Source organism: Linepithema humile, chromosome 2 (genome assembly GCF_040581485.1).
Source record: "Linepithema humile isolate Giens D197 chromosome 2, Lhum_UNIL_v1.0, whole genome shotgun sequence".
In the NCBI taxonomy this organism is placed as follows: domain Eukaryota; kingdom Metazoa; phylum Arthropoda; class Insecta; order Hymenoptera; family Formicidae; genus Linepithema; species Linepithema humile.
The window spans coordinates 8,818,839-8,835,390 of NC_090129.1; the positions used below are offsets into that span (position 1 = coordinate 8,818,839).

Sequence of the window (16,552 nt, forward strand, 5' to 3'; positions counted from 1 at the left end):
AATGAAAATTTCAAGTAAACCCATAATCCGAAGAAACATCACGTTAATTTCGCCGCAGCGCATCTTGTTTGCACTAGCAAGCAAACACTGTACATTCAATCATACGTCATCTCTCGTGTAAACGCATTATTATATTTATTCATATACATACAATGCGTTTCCATTATCAGATACAACTGTTCGTTAGATTTTCCGTCGCCCGGCAACGTTTATACGCTATTTACAATTTCGTTCGCCGGGCAATGAATCGCACGTGAAAATACAACATCGTCTTTTCTCATCGAATAAAAAGCGACCGCCACGAAACTCGGACGTAAAAAAGAAAAAAAAAAAACGCGCGCGTTATTACGCGCACCATTAAACAGGGATATTTAACTCCGCGTCGGACAGAAAAAAGGCAGTTAACAAGCGGACCCCGGGACTCGCGAGCGCGCCGTATCTTTTATCTTTCGTAATAGCGCCAGGCGAAAAATCCAATATGAAAATTTCCGACTCCGTCTCTGGGCTCCTTTATTAATTAGCAATTTACTTCCCGCTTACGATCCCACGGATCTCTCTCTTACACTTGTCCCCTCTCCTTCCTCCTCCACCCTTTCGGTCCTCCTCCTCGCGATTCGACATTAATTAGACGAGAATTTCTTCCGTCGGAGTCCTCTTCGTGCCAGCTGCGCAGTCTGCGAAGGAGAAACCATTGTCTACGAAACCAGCGCCGACTTTTCTCGCGAAAATTCAAATTGAATGATCCGACGACTCCGCGCGACGTGAAGTTTCCCCAGATACGTGAGCACGCGAATTTTCCCCGCACGATCGTAGGAAAATTCCAGACGGACGCGACCGTCTGGCTGGCGCTGTCTCCCGGGCATCGTTGCGAAATCAAATCGATGGAGCGTCCGTCAATATCGAGTTAACGTCGATTATAATTGTAGACGCGGTGAATAGAGCGCACGTCGCGTTAATTGCTTCTCGCGCGCACGCGACGAAAGGTGCCGCTTCAATTTCGCCGGAGCGCGAACCTCATTTCGCCATTTTTTGGCGCTAACGCGTTTTTCGCGGATGTGCTTCGTTTCGACGAAAGTAGCTCCGGGCGGAGCGCTTTTTGCCAATGTTAGATTTCCAGGAAAAGGTAACTATGTAAAAATACAATATATATACATATCCTGCAAAATTGAAGTACAAACCCGCCGAAAAAGTGATTTCTCGTGAAAAAATAAGTAGAAAATATGGAATGAATTTTTCTCATGCGAGACTTCATTCTCGAAAAAAATTGGATTGTACAGGGGGAAAAAAAATCGGGAAAAAAGCAATATCTTCTCTCTTCTTCAAGCTTGGATGTTCTTCAAGAACCATGCATCATACCGGCATCGTCAAGGCAGAAGGAGTCGTATCATCTCTTACGCTTTACTTCCTTGCTCAAAATTTTTGCAACGTGTATGAAGAAGATAAAGGAAGATTAGAGTAAAATATGTTCGCGGACAAAGTAATACAGACGCATACGGACGCATACAAAAAAGAAATATGTACACAGAAGTGTATATAAATTATGTTCCCAAGCTTAAAAAAATAATTATCGCAAAAATAGTTCAACTAATTTGTTCGCGAAACAATAAGCTTTTATTCAGAAACCGATAAAAAAGACTAGAATATAACTTTCTGAAAAATGTAGAAAAATATATTTGAAAAAGTATTCTTTATGTAATTGTGATTTAGAATGAAAAATGACGTTTTCGCTCTTCGTTTTGCTGCGATTTTATGCAGCCATACGGTTACCTCAACTTCTTTCTGAAATGAATTAGAGTGACCTGAAAAACAGGTCAGCGCTGACCAGGAGACCGCGCTTTATCACGACTCGTAACTTACACGCACGGATTCGTACCTACTAATTAGAAAACTTTTTCTCCCTCACTCCGTAACAAAATTTTCAGAATCCGCAAAACACCCCGCAGTCCTTCCGTGTGGTGGATGATATTGCATTTTGAGTGTGCCGTCTGCATTATCGTTTCAGAAGCGAAAATCCAATTCGTCTCGGCAAATGGGTCGAAGTTCGGGTATCCAGGACAGGTCGTTTGGCATCCTTAGAAGTTGAAGATGATCCGGCCCAGGAAATCTTGGCGCCCGGAGCGTTCACGCAATTATCCTTACCGTTGAACCTTTACTTGGGCGGCGCGCCGTCGTCCGACATGTACTCGCCAAAGATGAAAACTACGGCCAGCTTCGTCGGCTGCATTCAGACGATCGTGCTGAATAATCGCGAGGTAAGAACGTCGGGGATTATACAGGCTGCGCCGAAGTTATGCCGTAGATAATGCCGCCGGTCGGAGTTTGAGCCTTGCTGGTCTGCCAGATAAGACGTTGAAACTCTCGGTTAAATTATCTCAATTTCAATCCCAATCATTACTCCTGGAATTTTATAAGCGAGAAGATACAGATATGCGACTTGCATCTGTAACTACAACAGACGAGAAGAAAGTCAGTAAATGATCGATATTTGACAAGATTTATAAACGGTGAGATTAAAATATCTCTGTAGAATAAAAAATTAGTTCAAATCAGTAACAAGGCTTCGATTTATTAAAAGCTTTCTAATTTTGCCACAAAAAAATATTGAATTTTCTTTCTCTACATTTCTGATACAAAAAAAAAGTGATAATAAATTGATCGATATCTGATTTTTTAATTTTTTTTTTTTAACAACGTGAATAAATAAAATGCAACTATGGCTGCTTTTTTAATCGGATATTGACCTTCTTTTTTTTAAATGAAATATTTCAATCAGTGTAAAGGGATATGTTTTCGGCCTTACATTCTCTTGTTCAAATTTCCTGCAATTACTGCAATTTACATTGCTACAAAGTGTAATTATTATCATTGCTGCTGCATGATTATGATTTCGTGTTGCAGGTGGGCATTCTAGCTGAAGCACTGGGCGGAGTGAACGTGGGCAATTGCGGGCACGCGTGCGAAGCCAGACCCTGCGGCGATGCGGAGTGCCGGCCTCTTCGCGAGCGATTTACTTGCCGCTGCCGCCCGGGCGTACCGCATCCCTGTCCGGCGCCAGACGATTATACACCGCTGGTTCCGCCACCGGTGAGAACTAACAGCGCCGTGACATCAGTGAGATACGAGAGGGCTGTACCCAGTTTCACCGGCAGTGAGAGCTATCTACATTATAACGACGCCGACACAATGAAAAGGTGCTTGATACGAAAATAAGCGATAGCACACGCAGATTAGCAGCCGACTTTCGCAATTCTGTATTAAACATTTCAAACGCAGTAACGATTATTATTATAACGTTAAGAGTTAAATCACAATTATTTTTATTTTTTTTAAATCACATAATTTTTTTTTAATTTTAAATTTAAACTAAGAGGTAATTCTAGATAATAGGTAGCTTTTTCGAGCTCGTACGTGAAGAATTACTTTCATTTTTTGCAACATACGCGTAAAATTATTACACAAAATTATAATGTAAAACGCTTTGTGTACGAACTATGTATATGCATAAACTGGCGCATTTCCTGTGTGCCAGTGATCCGTTTTTTTTTTTCTTTTTTTTTTTTGCAACTTAAAAATACTGTTGGCTCGTCCTTTGACACTTTATTAATACACATGCGAAATAATCGGCAGCACGTAAAAGTTTGGTAAATGTCAAAGCGGCATGTCGGCGGCGCGGACTTTGAGAAGCGAGCGGGGCGGTAAACAGCGTTACACGTTGCGCTACACAATCGCTCCTTGACCCGTTTAATCGAGCGCGTTGGCTTATCGAGCGTCATCCCGCATCCGTCACACACTGACAAGTGAGCGATATCTGACAGGGAATAATACATATTTTATTAAGTAAATTTTTCATTTACATTTAATTGCATCACTGATACGCGGTGGACTTTTATTTCTCGTTGAAGTATGAAAAAAAAAAAAAAAAAAAAGTTCACGCAGATGCGTCAAATACAAAACTAAAAAGGTATCTTTTATCATTTATTTATTTGCTTTGATTATTCTAACATAATTCTTAATCTCCTCTGGCGCGAATAAGAAAAAATACGGTTAAAATAAATTCTCTCCCGTTGGATCGATCTATTCTCATTGTGCGTCATCGCGCTTATAATAATAATCTTGACGCTTACAGGATAATCAGCTATAGGGTGGACATCAACATGAGATTCCGCGCGAGCAGCAGCAGCGGCTTGCTACTGTGGAGCGGCCGCCAGTCGGATCCTCAGGAACAAAGGGACGAGAATGACGATTTTCTCGCCCTCGGCCTGGATCACGGCTACCTCACTCTCGCGTATAATTTGGGTTCCGGTGAGGCCGTGCTGCGGTACAATCTCACGCGATTGGATGACGATCTGTGGCATCGCATCAGGGCCGTTAGGTGAGAACAAACACTTCACGCGCCTCGTTACACGACTCACCCTTCCGCGTGTGTGCTTATTTTCGTCATATTTATTTATTTAACATATCGATCGGCGCACACGAAGGGAGGAGACATTAAAGGACGCGACGCTAAATATATAAAGGAATATAATTATCACTTGTATTGCCACACATTTTATATCGATAAAATGCAAAATAATATTCACGCGTGAGCTTTTTTTTTTTTAATTAAAAAAAAACAACACTCACACAGATGCGTCAAATGCAAGACTAAAAAAGGAATCTTTATTACCCATATATTGCTTTAGTTATTTTAACGTAATTTAAAAAGCCATAGCACTCTGTAATACAATTTTAATTAAGTAAAACCGAATTAAAATCTGTCAAAGAATTTGCGGTCAAAGGAAACGTATGATGATAAGCGTGATGTATTGCGTGCAAACGCCGTCCTATCTCCGATCTTCCAAATAGCAATGGCTCGAGGGTATTTGAAATAGTGGCGCTTCCGAATATGAGGAGGCACAATATTTTTGTGAACATTCACGTATTATATCTTAACGTATATTTAGTAGTAAATATACGTAAATATACGAGAGTAAATAAAAATGAAATACCAGCGTCCACCTTTTTATCGAGTAAATTACTTTTCATTAAAAACGACGACGAGGATAATGTTTATTCTACTCCACATTCGAAATGGATCATTACGTTGAATAACACGAACTTCTTTTCTAGAAACGAGCAATGGGCGTCTCTCGTGGTGGATAGCGGTACCGGTGTCTCAGCCTCCTCCCCGGGGCAGCTGAGACAATTGAACACTGATACTGGTCTTTATGTTGGTGAGTGCGGTATATTATAGTATTAGTATTTATATCTTGCCAATCTAAATTAATCTTGCAATCTTAAAGCATCAACTCCCTTTCAATATTCCATGCGAAGCTCCACAAATTTATTTTACACTTTTGCAGAAAAGATATTAATCAAACTTTTGTACAAATAAAAATTGCAATTATCTTTATTGACGCTTCGTGGCTTTTTTAAAGGAATTTTTATTCGTAAATTTTACTTTGACAAATGCATCGTCTACGCGATACAAAGTGGAAAGATTATTCGTCCGCTTTCGCATTACGGAAAATTGCGCCATACATTTTCGGAATAAACGGAGAAGTCGCGCGACACATACCTTCGCGCGGGAGGATGATTCTTTTCACGGAGACTCGGTTTGTTCTGTCTTGAAGGCGGTGCACCGGACATCGTGAGGACGACGGGCGGCCGGTACACGAAGGGTATCGTGGGTTGCATCAGCGACCTCGTGCTGGACTCGGACTTCTCCGTCGCCCTGTCGTCGCCCGCGCAGGCGACCAACACGCACTCGTGCATCCCCTGAAAGAAAGATATCCGTGCCGTCCGACGTGAGGTGGTGTTGTCGGGTCCATCCCGAAGCTAGGATATGAAAAATTTAAGGATAACGAATCACACACACACACATACACACACAGGACACCGCGGCGTTGTGTAGCCGCGGTATAGAGTGCTCCACACGAAAGTGCATCTGTGTCTCTCGTGCGACCGTGTGTAAATCTGCGCGCGCGCGCGGTTCATCATTTTTGTACAGACTCATCCTTCCACAGGTGGAACTCTCGAGATGAAAAGGGATCGAGCGGTTCGACAAACCGACCATCGTCGTGCGCGGCCATCGAGTGGTAGACGGCTTCACTGTAAATATTACTAGGGCGATCCGAGATACCTATCGCGGAGATGTCTATCGCTTGCCTCGCGGCATTGATCCTTGGCGCTGCGACTTCCTGGCGATCCTGATGGGTCGATCGTAGAATAAGGTTCACTCAAGTTCTATCGGACAAATGAGACGACGAAATGATTTTTCAACGACGACATAATACGTAGTAGTATCGTATAAATCATAAATAGAAAGGTAAGTATTTGATCGGGAATCGTCGTCACAATTGTAACTCACAATTTATTTCATTGTCTGATTTATTCAAGAGTCACGGTTGCTCCGCTTAAGTATGCTTTTCGAGACTTTTCAAGAATTCATAAGATTTTTTTATACAAAAATATAATTAGGAATTAAATATATAATTGGTAAATATTCAATGCAGTGCAAAAAAATAGCATCTATTTCTGATGAAAATTTTTGCGAATTTACACGACAAAGTAACGCTTCAATATACTAAAATATACTAAAATCGATTAAAATAAATAGACGTGACACGTTTTTCTTTTTCGTTTTAGCGTGCTTAAATAATTATTACTAAGTAATTATTCTTTAAAGTTAACGAGATAAAAATGTTCGCGTCAGTCTGCAATCGCCGGTAGCTTTGAACTTATTCTTTTCTCGCTTTATTAAGTCTCGCTATTGGAAATGTTATTAAGAGTCGAACGGAAGTACGAAGTAAACGTAAATCGCACGAAGAAATAGAGAAAGTCGTTCATTATATGCAGCTTTCAACATAATTCATTAATTAAGTAAAATTAATTGATTAATGTCGTGCTATTCTGCGCGAAAATTGCGAGAAGGACTTCTTTAATTTATAGCACTGTCCGTTTTTACAGAATTGCAGTCAAACTGATGCTAACTGTGCTACTTTTTAATCGAGTTTCGCAAATTCAAGACTGCTGAAATTAAATATTAAAAATTGTCGCAATTTTTTTCATTGTTTCGCGAGAAAATAATATCGTGGTAAATTATACACTCTTTGCAATCGTGTCTGTTTCTAAATTGTGCCGAGAGATAAGCTAAAACGCATCGGTTAGTATTAAAATTGGCGGCAATTACGTTCATTTTCGTCCCGTGCCCGGAAAAGTGAAACGCGTCGAAATCAAACTGAAAGTTTCGCCCAGCGTCCATAATTAAACCGCCGCACTATTAATAATTTTAACTTTGCCCATATATATCTGTGTATTAATAGTCGCCTCGCGCGGAAATTGTTTTGTAATTAAATTCGCGCAGATTAGATTTTTGTTCGCAATATAATATACAGTAATAACAATGTCTATTACGGCGATAGTGGAGCCGATAAAGCGACAAGAGTGCGTTATAGTCTGACAATTCTGCAAAATAGGATTTCATCTGAAAACTAATTCTGCAACAAAGCTTAAATTACACGGGGCGCGCGATAATAAGAGAATTCCCGCGGGAATGTGTGTGGCGCATTCGAGGGAAATGGAAGTCGTCGCACCAGGACAATGTTCGGCCGGATATAAAATTCGACGGAGCGCGTCTCGAAGACGGCTTTCGGCCTAATAAGATAAAAAGTATGTAGAGAAAATGCAACCCCTCCGCGTCAATTTTGATTATTCCCTCCGACCGGATGTTACCTTCGACACGAGGTGTCGTTATTTTCGATCCTCACGAGTTTAAAGCGTCCGAGATTATTGAGGAATCCGGAGCGGCGCTGGATGAAATCTCGATTAGAGTGGCGAAATTGAAGAGGAAAGCGTGACAGAGAAATGAATGTTTCTTGAAAATGAGAATTTTACAATATATGGAATTAATTGATCTAGTAATAATAAACTTAATACAATTGTTATCACATGCATATAAAATAACTTACGTTGTTTTAATATTTTTCATACAATTTTTTATATACTTTTTCCAAGTATTTTTTTAATAATGCTTTAAAATTGATTTGCTGTTAAGAGAAACAGAAGCGGCGTTGCAAAATGCTACGTAAATATATTATTAAAAAAAATAGTATCACTAACGTAACGCTAGATATCATTCAGCGTCGATCCGGACGGCGTGTGCTCGTTACTCCTACGAATCACTGCGTACCGCAACTTTTCTAATGCTCTTAGGACTTATCACGCTCTTTTTCTAGCAGCTAAGTCACAAGCGCAGCCACGAGCACGAGTTTTAGTTCTACGACGATATCGAAGTTAACATTGTGATCGATACGAGTAACTACTAAGAAAAATAGGAGAGAGCTATGCCATGGACCAAACACTAACAACCTTTATCGTGTCTATTCTAACGGGAATACATGATACGCAAAATGCAAACCGCGTGCAAAGTGCATATCCTGATGATAATACGGGACTTGCGTCCCTTCGTGAGCGATTTCGTTCAGCGTTGGACGAATTTTGCGAATGATTTGTGAGTCTTCACCGTTTCGTTCCTATAATTGCAATATCTCGAAGATTTGAAGATTATAATTGCAGCAATAAGTATCTTTATGCGAGAACTTGTCGTTTTATGTTAGCAGAATAATTTTATCTCTAGTCACTAAAAATAAGACAGCAATTCAAGTTATTGTTAGCGTGTTCGCGCCGAGAGAAATACACGGTTCATTGAATTTCTTATATTATTTTAGTGGCGAAAAGCCACGGCTTGTTTAGCAATTATTATAATTGTATAATAAAAGTAATTCTGTCAGACTTTGCGTTGTTAGAGATAAGTTGCCGTTTCAACGGAAATATCGTTTGTAATAACTGTCGTGACGTCAATTTTCCGTTCCGCGATAATTAATTTTACGTACGACGTTCAGTGACTTGTTCGACGAAGAGGGCCGCGGGAAGGAGAGGATAACGATGACACTTTTACATATACGTATAAAAAGAAAAAAAGAGGAAGACAAATGATATCTTTGTTATGCAGATGTTCGTCGCATATTTTTTTATCTTCATAGAGCGTTTCACTCCATGAACACAATTTAGCATTACCGGTCGGAAAATCCCAGGTGTCAATACCTATACACGTGTCCTATCTCCACGGGAGAGAAAGCGGAGAAGGCGAAAAAAAAAGAAGTGAAACGGAAAATGAGATAAAGTAAACGTAAGGTATAACAGTGATCGATGAACTTCGCTTTTGTCATCGCACGAAAAAAAAAAAAAAAAATGATTTTAAAAATGACCTACTCGAACACACACATCATAAAAGCAATCGGCTATAGTCAATTTTGTACGGATGTTATTTTCGGGACTAAATATAATAATATATCAAAGGTGAGTGGTAGTCGCGTAGAAAGTGTAATAATATTACAATTTAAATGATTGTACGTTGAGAATTAGGAGGCGGATAATTATCGTCCTCATTAACCCTCTCACGCTCGAGCTTTTGCAAAAAGTAAAGAAATCAAAGCACTCGCGATTCAGCGAACGATTCCTTATAAAGGAACATTATTTCATGAAATAATTTTATGCAATATTGTGCCGCGCTTGATTGAAACAGGAAGAAAAAAAAACATTCAAAGTGTCTCAGCTTTTTCAGATTAATTGTTATTATTTAACGTTCAATATCTTTGTCTCTAGAGCGAGCATCTTCGCGCGTGGTGAAGGGCGTCGCGTGGGAGGATTAAGGGCACTTTTTCTAGCGTAATTCAATGTACAATATCTCGCGTAAGTATGCATTGAGTGACTCGAGGCTTCTGTGCTCGTACGTTGAAATCGTTTTGTATAGCAGGCATGAACCCTGTCCCCGTCGCACTCGCAAGTGTACGCGAGTGTGGTATTCATAACGCGAGGAATTCCTCGAGAAGTCCAAGTATGTTCCGTTCATTTTGTAATTGCTAACACATTCAACACGGAAATATGGTTCCTGGACGCATTCCACCAAGTGCCGTCGGGATTGCTCGAAGTGTGCAACGTATTCGAATATTCGATAATAATGTTCCAGCTGGTAATTATTCCGAAATGGGATTTCTCGAGTATATTCCGCATGCTTGATTTGCGAATATTCGGATCGATAATTATTCTATTAATCCAGCGACGAACTCTTACGGCGATTAACATTTAATTGCACGGTGTACGTGTTTTGTAACAAAGCGATTATTAAATTACGATTTAACCGCGGATTCCATTGAATTAAATATCGGAATTACTCTTCTCAGGTCGGGGGATTAAAGATTCCGCAGTATTATGCAAGAATTGAAGTTTTTTTTTTCGAGTATTCGAGTACCGAGTCGCTCAAAAATACCACGGCAAATCTAATTCTAACACCAACGTATGTTAGTAGACCGAAGCTTTAATTAATTAGAGCTTGGCCTTCGCGCTTGTTGTTTCGAATTTTCATACACACACACAATCGTGCATTTTCTATTCGAAGATCAAAAAAGAAAGTTTCATATCCTTTATAAATATAAATATAAGAACGAGCGATCCTTCGATAAAGGCCTTTGAACGATGGCGAAAAATCTAACGTGATCGGGACTCTCCGTTTCAGAATTCAAATGCGCTTTATCGAGCTAGAGCTAGGAACTGTCACTTTAAACTGCAACAATTTTATTTGCAAATTAGAACAATTTTTGCGGAGATGAAACCAATCGATAAATCAAACATCAATTATTTGCTTCATAAATCAAATTCATTATTTCCTCGCAGAATGTGATCCGGATTTACGTGCAATACATCATAAAATGAGTTAATGAAACTTTCTAAAATTAACAAAAATATTTGCATAATTGCAAGCAATGTGTGCAATACTTATAAACAAATAGTATGTGTTATCTTTGATAAGACGTACTTAATTGCTTATGAGCATTACCTAAAAAAATAATATATTAATTATACGTTATCCAAATAATTATATGTAATTACATATTATTTATTTATTTTATAAATTAGGGTTGAATTGATACAATCGAATTGATTAAAGTAAAGTATATAAAAAATTAGTTGATAATATTCGGCTAATCGCTAATAATTATATGATGTGTTTTTCTACTGAGTGTTAAATCATAAAAAATCAAAGTCGATTGGAAGAGCTTAGATTAGAAAAAACGGCGTCGCTTTTCTCGAATCGGCGTTCTGTCTATCATAGAGAAAAAGAGAAACGCGATAGAAAATCGATTTCGAACAGGCGAGAAAAATCATTCGCTCAAGGCGATGATTGTTCACGTCGATTCGATTTTAGAAAAAAAAAATGCTGTTAGATGTGCGCCTTTAATTTCGAGCACCGTACAAGCACTTAAACATCGAAGTTGTTTGTTATTATTTCATATGTACAGAGTAAGCTATTTAAACGAGGACGTCTCTCGTCGTTAACGTGAAATAAAAATATTGCAAATAAAATGGAAATTTGCGAGAAACTTTGGAAAACCACAAACAGGAATTGACATTCGAAATTAATGGTCTCGTACAAATAACTTGCTCTGCCCTCCCTCGATGTAATCCTACGTAAAAATAGTTTACCTGTGAAATTCTACGAATTTCAACCCTTTCGCCACTTTTTTGATTGAACTTTCGTTCAAGCATTGAACGACGAATGAATTTTTATGCTCTGAAATTTTATGTTATTCGTGTAGGATCACAATTAGTATTATTCATACTTAAAATATGTGTAATTATACGAAAACATCAAGGCGATTTCTAAAATCGCCTAGGATGATAAAGGTGAACCGATGCGAATTTTCGCGAATTATTTATAAGTCTGTGAATTTCGTCTGTTGTTTGCGTAAGTCTGTGCGAAGCACTTAAATTTAATCAACAAATTCCACCACACCTTCGTTTTATATATCGATAATGCTTTACGATAATTTCGGACACGCGCGAAATCACTTTCATCAGCTGACGCATCGCGAAAGGGTTGAGCGTGATCACAAACATTTTAGGGAGAGATTCTTTTTCTTTTCTTTTAGCGGCTCGGAATGATATTCGACAATTAAGCACGCGTAATAAGGCTGATGCGTATGTATTTACATCATATCCACTTAAGTCTAATGCAAATCGCTGGATATCACACCTCAAGACAACAAAAAAAAAAGGGGAGAAGAAATAAGCGGGAAGAAGCACTATATTGAAAAAGAAAAAAAATATCAATACATATTAATATATAATAGATATTATATTATTACTAAATATTATATTAATATATGATGCTATATATATATTAACTATTTCTATTATGTCCGTCTGCAAAGTCTATTAGAAGAGTCTATCCTGTCGACCTATTCTTACGACCCATGTGGATCTCCTCGGATATATGTATATGTACATACATGTGTGTGTGCGCGTGTATCGACGGGTGTGCAATATCGCGAGGCGAATCGGAGGACGATTCCTTTTTAGCGTGTCTCGGAGATCCGCCACGGCGCAAATTTTATCGGACGCGCACGATTTTTACGATACACGTGTACGTGGCATGTAACGAGACTCGGCGAGCGACCAGGCCGGTCCTCGAGAGCCTCCCGTCCTCGTTTCAGACGATCAATGTGTAAGATCTTCGTCATTAAATGTTCGTGACACGCTCGTGGCAATAAGGAAAAAAAAAAAAAAAAAATAGGACGCTACGCTCGCGATCGTTTGCGACTATCTCGCTTCAATCCTTTCCGGCGTAACCGTCGGCGCGTCGGCGCTACGCGCGAATCACGGAAGCGTTTGTGAATTAATCGTGGACAGGTATATAATTAATTAAGGACAGTGCCGCGTCAATTCTAATATTCTAATGCTCAATCAAAAAGAAATTGATTCACAGAAAATACTATTATTTTATTTTGGCAACTAATTAATAATTAGAATTGAAATTGGAATTAATTATTAATTATTCGCAGAAATAAAATAAACAGCGCCTTCGGCAACCTTACAATTTTTTTCGGCTAAATTAATATCATATCAAGAATAATACGTCCATCGAGGTAAAAAAAGTTTACTGTAATTACTCTGTAAATTTCCTGTAAAAACACAACTAAATAATGTGATAAAGCGAAAACGAAATGGCAGGCTTTTGAATAGAACGAAGATAATCGAATAGCTGTCGCATAATGCGAGATTAAATTAAAAAAATAAAAAAAAAAAAAATAAAAAAAAACCAATACGTATATATGTGTGACTTTATAAAACGACTGCCTTCTATTCTGGACAGACTAAGTCTGCCTGATCTGTAATTCTGCGCTATAAACTGTACAAGCAAATAATTCGAGCTTAAAGCTAATTAATTAGCATTATTTTACACAATATATTTTTAGCATACGTTTACACAATGTAAGTGGCTCGCGCGAAAACTGTCGTGAGATACTCGAAAATGTGTTCGTACCTTCATATCACTTTTCTGCGCAATAGCTCTATTATGTATTAAAAATTACTAAATAAGCTCGCGGACGTTCTTGTCGAGCGCGCAAGAGCGGCGTCGTGATCTCCGCGAGTCTCTCACCTGTCCAGGATTAATAGAACAATTCTTCCTCATGCCATAGCGATTTGTGTGTCTCATGCGATATATCCGATATATTGTACAGGGCTGAATCGATTAACTTCGTCGATCTGCGTATGCTGAATCGTGCGTTTGTCGCGCGTGAATTTCTCGACGCGGCCTGTATATCGCGTGATACGACTCTGTATGATTTTTCCGTTTCCGAGGGTGTTCGGTTAGCATATATCCTGACTGCGATTCGATGGGAAATTGCGGGCCGCGTGCCGTTTACGAGCGATCGATTCGCATCGAACATTTTATACGTGTGTGATTTACATAAGCCCGAAATTAAGTTGACACGGTGGCGCACATCGGTCGGCGACCGCGCAGCGGCGCGGCTGCGATTATTTAATGAATTGTGTACGTATACGTTTGAACACGCAGTGGTTAAATTCATATGAACTATGAGCAAATGTGTGTGTCTCAGCCCATGTTGTCAAAGCATCAATAAAAAAAGAGATTTTATAAAACGCGCGGTGTCTTTCTTGTCGCAAGTTTCTTTTAACTCCTCCCATATCTTAATTTTAATTGGCTCTGTTTAACATAAGAAAATATTTGATTGTAATATCATAAATCACAAAAACAGAAAAACTTTTTTAAGTTCTACTTCTTAAATTTCTATGTATATTATTGTTACCTATAGATGTTTATAGAAAATTAAAAAATATATTTTTATATATTTTTAAGTAATCGGTATGTACATCATATCCAATTTTGGCGTGTCTGCTGGCGCACATCGACTTTGGACTCATAAATGCTATAAAGCAAAGTTACCATTGAGAATTTTTCTTTTAGTATGCTTCAGCGCATGTGCACAGGTAATTTTAATTTCTCAATCAATTTTGTCAATAATTTGAACAACTTTGCTTGTTTTATATATATAATGTGTAATTTGAAAGTATAGATAGGACTTTACAACCTTACTTGCAAACTTTTTTGAATTTTTTTACAGAATACTATATGCAAATGGGTAAAAAACCATCGTATGCATCACAAATATTGCGACACTAATGCGGACCCTCACAATATCAAGCGCGGCTTTTTTTATTCACATATAGGTTGGGTGATGATGGAGGAACATCCGGAATTTACTGAGAAAAGCAAGAAGCTTGATCTGTCAGATATTATGTCTGATCCTGTTGTAACTTTTGGAGAAAAGTACATGTCGTTTTATTATCTTACTAATAAAAGTTATTAAAAATTTCGAAAAATTTAGTAATTTGTTTTACGATAATACGTATAATGCTAAAGAATACACTTAAATGAACTCTAAATGCTGTTGTGATTGTGTGATAGATATTTCTTGCCGCTTCAACTTTTTTTCGGTTTTATCCTACCTACGGCAATGCCTGTATACCTTTGGAATGAGACCTGGACAAGAGCCATTATGTCGCAAGTTTTTATACGATATATAATCACTTTGAACTCCGTATGGACTATCAACAGTATCGCTCATGTATGGGGTACCAGGCCGTATGATAAGTATGTAATTCACACGTATATATGATATTTACAATTTGCGCACAAAACTGTAATTGCATCTATATATAGCAAACAGAAAATTAAATAGTTCACAATTTTAATATGTTTACTTGATAATATATAAATGTCAAACAAATAATCCTTCAAATAATTAATAAAGTATTATATCTCTTATCAAGGCATTTATCAGAAAAAAATTGTTAGTATAGCCTTCATGATTATCTTTATAAAATTAATTATTTATCGATTTTTTTTTAATAATTTTCTCGTTCTTAGAACTATAGAACCAACGGAAAACGAATTAGTCAATTTCTTAACAATGGGAGAAGGACACCACAATTATCACCATGTGTTCCCGTGGGACTACAGGTCAGCAGAAAAAGGCTACAACAAAATGAATTATACCACTTTCTTTATCGATATTTTTGCGAAACTAAGATTAGCCTATGATCTCAAATATCCACCTATAAATTTAATAAAAAAAATTGTACTGACCAGAGGTGATGGTACACATCACACATTGTCGGAAGTACCAAGACCCGAATAAATCAACAAAAAAAAAAATAAAAAAATAAAAAAAAAATAAAAAAAAAACGTACTGGAGCTTTTGATGATGTATCTCGCTGGCTTTTAAACTGTGTTTGTGAATTACATATAATGTAAAATATTTTAAAACTGTGTTTTATAATATGATGATTTAATCAAATATATGAACAATTAAAGCATAATACAGTTATTATAATTTATTACAGTGCTCGGAATTAGTCTGAACATTTCAGCCGATTTCCGTGGTATACGCCTCTTTTCCTCTCCTTACCGCGCGCGCCGCAGCCGCTAGGGCCAGCGCCGCCGAGCGTTAGGAGCGACACTATCTGATTGTGAGTGGGTTCTTCTCCCTATTTATTAAAATTAAAAAAAATGTATTAAAATTTATTAAAAATAAATTTTTTATTTTTAAATTTATTAAGTGTAAATATTTCAATAGATTTTGACGTCACCCATGAGATACTAATGCTGACGCGTTTTTTTTTAAGTGGTTTCCCCCGTAGACCTATTCCACTAAAGATAAAAATAAATTCTTAATTTAAAAAAAAATATATATAAAAGAGATTTTCTTAATTAGATTTTCTTGGCCTTTTATGAGAATGAACAATTGATGCAATAATGTAGATAAAAACCACTTTTTGAAAAACGTGTCAGTATTAGTACCTCATGGGTGACATAGAAATCTATTGAAATATTTCCACTTAATAAATTTAAAAATAAAAAATTTATTTTTAATAAATTTTAATACATTTTTTTAAATTTTAATAAATAGGGAGAAGAACCCACTCATAATCAGATAGTGTCGCTCCTAACGCTCGGCGGCGCTGGCCCTAGCGGCTGCGGCGCGCGCGGTAAGAAGAGGAAAGGAGGCGTATACCACGGAAATCGGCTGAAATGTTCAGACTAATTCCGAGCACTGATTTATTATATATAAACTATCGTACTATGTAATATATTGTAATATGTAATATACTGTAGAATATATTTAACAGAATTTCCAAGAAAAAA

The 16,552-nt window shown here is 37.7% G+C and overlaps 2 protein-coding genes and 1 long non-coding RNA gene across 4 annotated transcripts in view; 2 read left to right on the plus strand and 1 right to left on the minus strand.

Moving 5' to 3' along the window:
- SP2353 (EGF like, fibronectin type III and laminin G domains protein pikachurin) overlaps positions 1–13,986 on the plus strand; it is an 87,669-nt gene extending 73,683 nt beyond the window's left edge. The window contains exons 11-16 of one of the 2 annotated variants that reach the window (XR_010888475.1): positions 2,003–2,252; positions 2,899–3,191; positions 4,127–4,372; positions 5,110–5,213; positions 5,613–6,307; positions 6,949–13,986. Coding sequence is in view for 1 of the 2 variants with exons in the window: in XM_067349360.1 (XP_067205461.1) it covers positions 2,003–2,252; positions 2,899–3,191; positions 4,127–4,372; positions 5,110–5,213; positions 5,613–5,761 (1,042 nt within the window). In the remaining variant the exon portion in view is untranslated. Of the gene's footprint in view, positions 1–2,002; positions 2,253–2,898; positions 3,192–4,126; positions 4,373–5,109; positions 5,214–5,612 lie in introns of both variants that reach the window. The other variant, XM_067349360.1, reaches the window with a different exon arrangement.
- Positions 3,497–5,698, minus strand: LOC136997934 (uncharacterized). The gene is made up of 2 exons (XR_010888477.1): positions 5,558–5,698; positions 3,497–3,808 (listed from the first exon to the last, which is right to left on the minus strand). It is a non-coding gene; the product is annotated as an uncharacterized lncRNA (long non-coding RNA).
- Positions 13,987–14,141: 155 nt separating the features above from the next.
- On the plus strand, positions 14,142–16,289 carry LOC105678842 (acyl-CoA Delta-9 desaturase-like). The gene is made up of 4 exons (XM_067349378.1): positions 14,142–14,334; positions 14,469–14,674; positions 14,813–14,998; positions 15,275–16,289. Exons 1-4 carry the CDS (start codon positions 14,212–14,214, stop codon positions 15,543–15,545), a joined length of 786 nt encoding a protein of 261 aa, XP_067205479.1. The 5' UTR covers positions 14,142–14,211; the 3' UTR covers positions 15,546–16,289.
- Positions 16,290–16,552: the final 263 nt, after the last annotated feature.

Coding starts and splice junctions, on each gene's coding strand:
- LOC105678842 (XM_067349378.1), top strand. CDS start 14,212: ATGTACATCATATCCAATTTTGGCGTGTCTGCTGGCGCACATCGACTT. Junction 14,335..14,468: donor GCTTCAGCGCATGTGCACAG/GTAATTTTAATT, acceptor ATTTTTTTACAG/AATACTATATGCAAATGGGT. Junction 14,999..15,274: donor GGTACCAGGCCGTATGATAA/GTATGTAATTCA, acceptor TCTCGTTCTTAG/AACTATAGAACCAACGGAAA.